Source organism: Oncorhynchus mykiss, chromosome 6 (genome assembly GCF_013265735.2).
Source record: "Oncorhynchus mykiss isolate Arlee chromosome 6, USDA_OmykA_1.1, whole genome shotgun sequence".
Lineage (NCBI taxonomy): Eukaryota > Metazoa > Chordata > Actinopteri > Salmoniformes > Salmonidae > Oncorhynchus > Oncorhynchus mykiss.
In genome coordinates, this window is record NC_048570.1 from 35,954,612 (window position 1) to 35,961,583 (window position 6,972).

General features: G+C 48.8%; 1 protein-coding gene across 1 annotated transcript; it reads right to left on the reverse strand.

The window, feature by feature from the left end:
* Positions 1 to 1,887: 1,887 nt before the first annotated feature.
* On the reverse strand, positions 1,888 to 5,685 carry LOC118965023 (cilia- and flagella-associated protein 251-like). Its single transcript, XM_036981743.1, has 6 exons — positions 5,682 to 5,685; positions 5,391 to 5,527; positions 5,082 to 5,330; positions 4,752 to 5,048; positions 4,662 to 4,709; positions 1,888 to 2,364 (listed from the first exon to the last, which is right to left on the reverse strand). The coding sequence occupies exons 1-6, from the start codon at positions 5,683 to 5,685 to the stop codon at positions 1,888 to 1,890; spliced, it is 1,212 nt and encodes a 403-aa protein (XP_036837638.1).
* Between the last annotated feature and the right edge of the window lie 1,287 nt (positions 5,686 to 6,972).

The following is a 6,972-nucleotide window of genomic DNA, read 5'->3' on the forward strand; positions in this document are numbered from 1 at the left end:
CCTCTTCTCTTCCCTCCTCTTCTCTTCCCTCCTCTTCTCTTCCCTCCTCTTCTCTTCCCTCTTCTCTTCCCTCCTCTTCTCTTCCCTCCTCTTCTCTTCCCTCCCCTTCTCTTCCCTCCTCTTCTCTTCCCTCCTCTTCTCTTCCCTCCTCTTCTCTTCCCTTCCCTCCTCTTCTCTTCCCTCCTCTTCTCTTCCCTCCCCTTCTCTTCCCTCTTCTCTTCCCTCCTCTTCTCTTCCCTCTTCTCTTCCCTTCTCTTCCCTCCTCTTCTCTTCCCTCCTCTTCTCTTCCCTCCCCTTCTCTTCCCTCTTCTCTTCCCTCCTCTTCTCTTCCCTCCCCTTCTCTTCCCTCCTCTTCTCTTCCCTCCCCTTCTCTTCCCTCCTCTTCTCTTCCCTCCTCTTCTCTTCCCTCCTCTTCTCTTCCCTCCTCTTCTCTTCCCTCCTCTTCTCATCCCTCCTCATCTCGTCACGTCCAAAGACCTTCAAAATGTAATGTCTAGTGTTGTTGTCTAAATAATAACCTTATTATATTCGAAATACTTTATTAATCCCAGAGGAGACATTTGATTGTCAATCTCAGTATGCATCCTGTCATGTGTACGTACCTCATTTTCTCTCCCCCCTCCTCTTCCCTCCTCTTCCCTCCTTTTCTCCTTACTTCCAAAGATCTCCAAATCGTGTTGACTATTGCCAACTAATGGGGTGAGGTTAACCAAACAGTTGAAAACCTTGTCAGCCTCCTACGAACAGTTGGACTGACAGCAAAGTACGCAGCCAGTCGAAGGCCCAGCTAAATATTTTCCCCCTACACTCAATAAAAATACTAAAATGGAATTATGCAATGGGAGACCGAGGGCATGGAACAAAGAAGTGCCAACAAACAATATTCGAGGTCTGTTCAAGCTAATTCTGACATTGAAATGATGTGTCAAATTGATCTAAAATCATTTCTGGTTTTGTATTTGAGCACATTTTTATTACCTCACCGCTGGTCAATTCAAGATTTCTGAAATCCTTATAGGTCTCTGTGAAAATATCACTTATGCCAGCCTTTCCAGTTTAGTTTAGGCCTGTGTCACTCATGTCTGCATGGGGTTGGGTGCACTGTCACTGCCCAGTACATTGGCCTGAACCCCCCCAACATACACACACGCTCGCACACACACGCTCGCACACACATGCTTGCACACACGCTCGCACACACACCCACCCACACACACACACACACACACACACACACTGTTATTTTAGACCTGAGAAAGCGGTGCTGCTTTATATTTTCTGTTGCACCTCAGGACACCAGTACTGTTGAAACCTATCTGTTCTCAGACCACCATGGCCACAACTCCTCCCCTTCCCTCCCCTCTCCTCTCCTCTTCTCTCCTCCCTACTGTCCTCGGCAGCCATTGTTATACATAAAAATGTGTTCTCAGTCAACGTAGCTGGTATAATAACAGTAAAAGACAAGCTTACAGTTTAAACCTCCCTCTCACTAGACCAGAGCTTCGTTGCAAGCTAATCTCTATCATACCCATTCTGTTCTGTAGGCCAGAGAGTCAGGGTATTTTTCTTCGCTATGTCCTGTTAGCTGACTGGCTGCATCTTTTTCCAACTTCAGCAGAGAGATAGCGTGAGGTAAAGGAGGGGAGCTGCTCTGCTCTATTAATCATATAGTAGACTGGGCTTCCCCAGACAGTGTGTGCTTGTGCATGTACACTTGTGTGTATATGCTAGTCTGAGTGCTGCCAAAATATCTGTATATATGTGTATGTACTGTGTGTGTGTGTGTGTGTGTGTGTGTGTGTGTGTGTGTGTGTGTGTGTGTGTGTGTGTTCAAAGAGGCCGGCGCACACACGGGCTCCAACCAAACCCATAGTCTATTCATCAAAGTCAGAGCCTACTGGCTGAAATGCCACCAGTGCTGGAGGAGACTGGGGGAGGCTGGGGAGGCTGGGGGAAGACCATTGGGAGGCAGGGGAAGGCTGGGGAAGGTCGGAGGGAGGCAGGGAGAGGCTGTGGAATGCTGGGGAGAGGCAGGGAGAGTCTGGGGGGAGGCAATGAGAGTCTGGTGGGAGGCAGGGAGAGGCTGGAGGGAGGCTGGGGAGGCCGGGAGAGGCTGGGGGGAGGCAGCGGGGAGGCAGGGAGAGTCTGGGGGGAGGCAAGGAGAGTCTGGGGGGAGGCAAGGAGATTCTGGGGGGAGGCAGGGAGAGACTGGAAGGAGGCTGGGGAGGCTGGTGAGGCAGCGGGGAGCCTGGGGAGGCTGGGAGGAGGCAGCGGGGAGGCCGGGAGAGGCTGGGGGGAGGCAGCGGGGAGGCTGTGGAATGCTGGGGAGAGGCTGGGGGGAGGCAGCGGGGAGGCCGGGAGAGGCTGGGGGGAGGCAGCGGGGAGGCAGGGTGAAGCCTGGTGGAGGCTGGCAGGACCGAGCAGGCTACTGGCTGGCTCTTTTGTGTCCCTGCCTGACAAGGGACCAGAAGCTGCTACATCATCCCCGACCCATTAAGTGTATATAAATATGTTGGTCAGATCTGGACTTCGTCAAAGACTAGAGATGCCTATCTGCTGCCAGGCTTGAATGCTCTGAATATGTATTCATGCAGGGGAAGGCATGTAAAAAGATGTGTGTGTCCTTGTTTGTAGATGTTTGGCTAAACTGTGTGTCTGTTTGTGTGTGTCTGTGCACGTGTGCGTGTGTACACGTGCACATGTGTGTGTGTGTGTGCATTTAAGGCGACCCAGCACATGTTAGTTATTCACAAAAAGTTAGAAGGACGACAATAAACCAGCAATTACGTTAAATATATACAGTGCCTTGCGAAAGTATTCGGCCCCCTTGAACTTTGCGACCTTTTGCCACATTTCAGGCTTCAAACATAAAGATATAAAACTGTATTTTTTTGTGAAGAATCAACAACAAGTGGGACACAATCATGAAGTGGAACAACATTTATTGGATATTTCAAACTTTTTTAACAAATCAAAAACTGAAAAATTGGGCGTGCAAAATTATTCAGCCCCCTTAAGTTAATACTTTGTAGCGCCACCTTTTGCTGCGATTACAGCTGTAAGTCGCTTGGGATATGTCTCTATCAGTTTTGCACATCGAGAGACTGAAATTTTTTCCCATTCCTCCTTGCAAAACAGCTCGAGCTCAGTGAGGTTGGATGGAGAGCATTTGTGAACAGCAGTTTTCAGTTCTCTCCACAGATTCTCGATTGGATTCAGGTCTGGACTTTGACTTGGCCATTCTAACACCTGGATATGTTTATTTTTGAACCATTCCATTGTAGATTTTGCTTTATGTTTTGGATCATTGTCTTGTTGGAAGACAAATCTCCATCCCAGTCTCAGGTCTTTTGCAGACTCCATCAGGTTTTCTTCCAGAATGGTCCTGTATTTGGCTCCATCCATCTTCCCATCAATTTTAACCATCTTCCCTGTCCCTGCTGAAGAAAAGCAGGCCCAAACCATGATGCTGCCACCACCATGTTTGACAGTCGGGATGGTGTGTTCAGCTGTGTTGCTTTTACGCCAAACATAACGTTTTGCATTGTTGCCAAAAAGTTCCATTTTGGTTTCATCTGACCAGAGCACCTTCTTCCACATGTTTGGTGTGTCTCCCAGGTGGCTCGTGGCAAACTTTAAACAACACTTTTTATGGATATCTTTAAGAAATTGCTTTCTTCTTGCCACTCTTCCATAAAGGCCAGATTTGTGCAATATACGACTGATTGTTGTCCTATGGACAGAGTCTCCCACCTCAGCTGTAGACCTCTGCAGTTCATCCAGAGTGATCATGGGCCTCTTGGCTGCATCTCTGATCAGTCTTCTCCTTGTATGAGCTGAAAGTTTAGAGGGACGGCCAGGTCTTGGTAGATTTGCAGTGGTCTGATACTCCTTCCATTTCAATATTATCGTTTGCACAGTGCTCCTTGGGATGTTTAAAGCTTGGGAAATCTTTTTGTATCCAAATCCGGCTTTAAACTTCTTCACAACAGTATCTCGGACCTGCCTGGTGTGTTTCTTGTTCTACATGATGCTCTCTGCGCTTTTAACGGACCTCTGAGACTATCACAGTGCAGGTGCATTTATACGGAGACTTGATTACACACAGGTGGATTGTATTTATCATCATTAGTCATTTAGGTCAACATTGGATCATTCAGAGATCCTCACTGAACTTCTGGAGAGAGTTTGCTGCACTGAAAGTAAAGGGGCTGAATAATTTTGCACGCCCAATTTTTCAGTTTTTGATTTGTTAAAAAAGTTTGAAATATCCAATAAATGTCGTTCCACTTCATGATTGTGTCCCACTTGTTGTTGATTCTTCACAAACAAATACAGTTTTATATCTTTATGTTTGAAGCCTGAAATGTGGCAAAAGGTCGCAAAGTTCAAGGGGGCCGAATACTTTCGCAAGGCACTGTACCTACCGGCTGTTGCCTGATGTTGAGGACTACACTGTTGGGTCTTTAGACCGTCCAGTAATGCATTACCTCCTCTTCCACCTCCTCGTTCACCTCCTCCTCGTCCACCTCCTCCTCCTCGTCCACCTTCTCCTCCTCCTCTTCCTCCTCCTCGTCTACCTCCTCCTCCTCCTCCTCGTCCATCTCCTCTTCCTCATCCACCTCCTCGTCCACATCCTCCTCCTCCTCGTCCACCTCCTCCTCCTCATCCACCTCCTTGTCCACCTCCTCCTCCTCCTTCTCCTCCTCCTCCTCATTCACCTCCTCCTCCTCATCCACCTCCTCGTCCACCTCCACCTCCTCCTCCTCCTCCTCCACCTCCTCCTCCTCCTCGTCCACCTCCTCCTCGTCTACCTCCTCCTCCTCCTCCTCGTCCACCTCCTCCTCCTCATCCACCTCCTCATCCACCTCCTCATCCACCTCCTCGTCCATCTCCTCCTCCTCCTCCTTGTCCACCTCCTCCTCATCCACCTCCTCGTCCACCTCCTCCTCCTCCTCGTCCATCTCTTCCTCCTCCTCGTCCACCTCCTCGTCCACCTCCTCCTCCTCCTCCTCCTCCTCGTCTACCTCCTCCTCCTCATCCTCCTCCTCGTCCACCTCCTCGTCCACCTCCTCATCCACCTCCTCGTCCATCTCCTCCTCCTCCTCCTTGTCCACCTCCTCCTCGTCCACCTCCTCGTCCACCTCCTCCTCCTCCTCGTCCACCTCTTCCTCCTCCTCGTCCACCTCCTCGTCCACCTCCTCCACCTCCTCCTCCTCCTCGTCTACCTCCTCCTCCTCCTCGTCCACCTCCTCCTCCTCATCCACCTCCTCGCCCACCTCCTCCTCCTCCTCGTCCACCTCCTCCTCCTCATCCACCTCCTCGTCCACCTGCTCCTCCTCCTCGTCCACCTCCTCCTCCTCGTCCACCTCCTCCACCTCCTCATCCACCTCCTCCTCCTCCTCCTCGTCCAACCCCTCGTCCACCTTCTCGTCCACTTCCTTCTCCTCCTCGTACATCTCCTTCTCCGCCTCGTCCACCTCCTCCTCGTCCACTTCCTCCTCCTCCACTTCCTTCTCATCAATAACTGACCGTTAAATATTATATCCATCCTTTGAGGGGTTCTGGTTCATATAACAGCAGACACAAAGCATTCCTTAGCACATTGATATTAATATAGCCACTCTGAGACAGACTCTGTAGACTCTCTAGGCATTTATCTACCTAGAGAAGATCAGTACCCATAGCTGTATAGTCCCCTGTTGTGTCTGTCTGCATTGCTTTCTGTTTGGGATTTTAGGCTGGGTTTCTGTATAAGCACTTTGTGACATCGGCTGATGTAAAAAAGGCTTTATAAATACATTTTATTGAAAATTTGATTGATAACACAATTACAAATGAAACATTCACACAAACACATACACACACGTACACACAGACAAAACACACACACACACACAAATAGAGTTGAGTGGGGAGGGATCAGAGAGCGCAGCTAGTCCACAATCTCAATGTCACAGAGTAGCATCTTCCTCTTGCGGAGGGGGACTGGAGAGTCCTCTACTCTGTCAGCAGCCTGTGTCTCATCGCAGGCAGGAACAAGGCCCTTCTCTCTGGGAAGAGAAGAGCCCACCTCCAGGTCCCTTTGGTCCACTGGATCCTACTGCTGAGTGACATGGGCTGCGCCACGGCTGAGGTCTGAGCTCTGAGTAGGACAGCCTATTGATAAAAGCCCAAGTGTGTGCTCCCATACCCATATCCCCCCTACTTCCATTTCCACTCTCCTCTGCCCCCCAAATCCCTGTCCCTTAGCCTGTCTCAGTGTCACACCCTGACCTTGGAGAGCCTTTTTATGTCTCTATTTTGGTTTGGTCAGGGTGTGATTTGGGTGGGCATTCTATGTTCTTTATTTCTTTGTTTCTGGCGAGTGTGGTTCCCAATAAGAGGCAGCTGTCTATCGTTGTCTCCGATTGGGGATCATACTTAGGCAGCCCTTTTCCCTCCTTCTGTGTGGGATCTTGTCTTTGTTTGTGTGCAGGTAGTTTGCACAACGAAGCTGTTCAGTCTAAAATTTCACTTGGTTAATAAATGATGTGGAACTCAAGGCACGCTGCGCCTTGGTCCGGTCATTTCCACAACGACGTCCGTGACACGCAGATTTAGAGGTGCCACCATACCATTGGTAGCCAACGGCATTCAGATCTAACAGATGATTTTTTTATTTTACATCTCACTGAAACGTTGGCTTGTGTCAACTTCAAAATCATAATTCTGTAGATTGTACACTTGTTATACAGCAACAGCTGATATAGCTTTGATCCCTGTCTGATAAGACAACAAGTGATCACAGACAGATCATTTAAACATACAGTGCTTTACAAAAGGATTCAGTCCCCTTGGATTTCTTACCATTAAATTGTGTTACAAAGTGGGTTAAAAAAATGTATCTACACAAAAATTATTATTATTATTATTATTTTTTTACCCCCTTTTTCGTGGTATCTAATTGTTAGTAGTTACTGTCTTGTCTCA

Coding starts and splice junctions, on each gene's coding strand:
- LOC118965023 (XM_036981743.1), bottom strand. Junction 5,331..5,390: donor ACGAGGAGGAGGAGGAGGAG/GTGGATGAGGAG, acceptor GAGGAGGAGCAG/GTGGACGAGGAGGTGGATGA. Junction 4,710..4,751: donor AGGAGGAGGAGGAGGTGGAG/GTGGACGAGGAG, acceptor GTGAATGAGGAG/GAGGAGGAGAAGGAGGAGGA.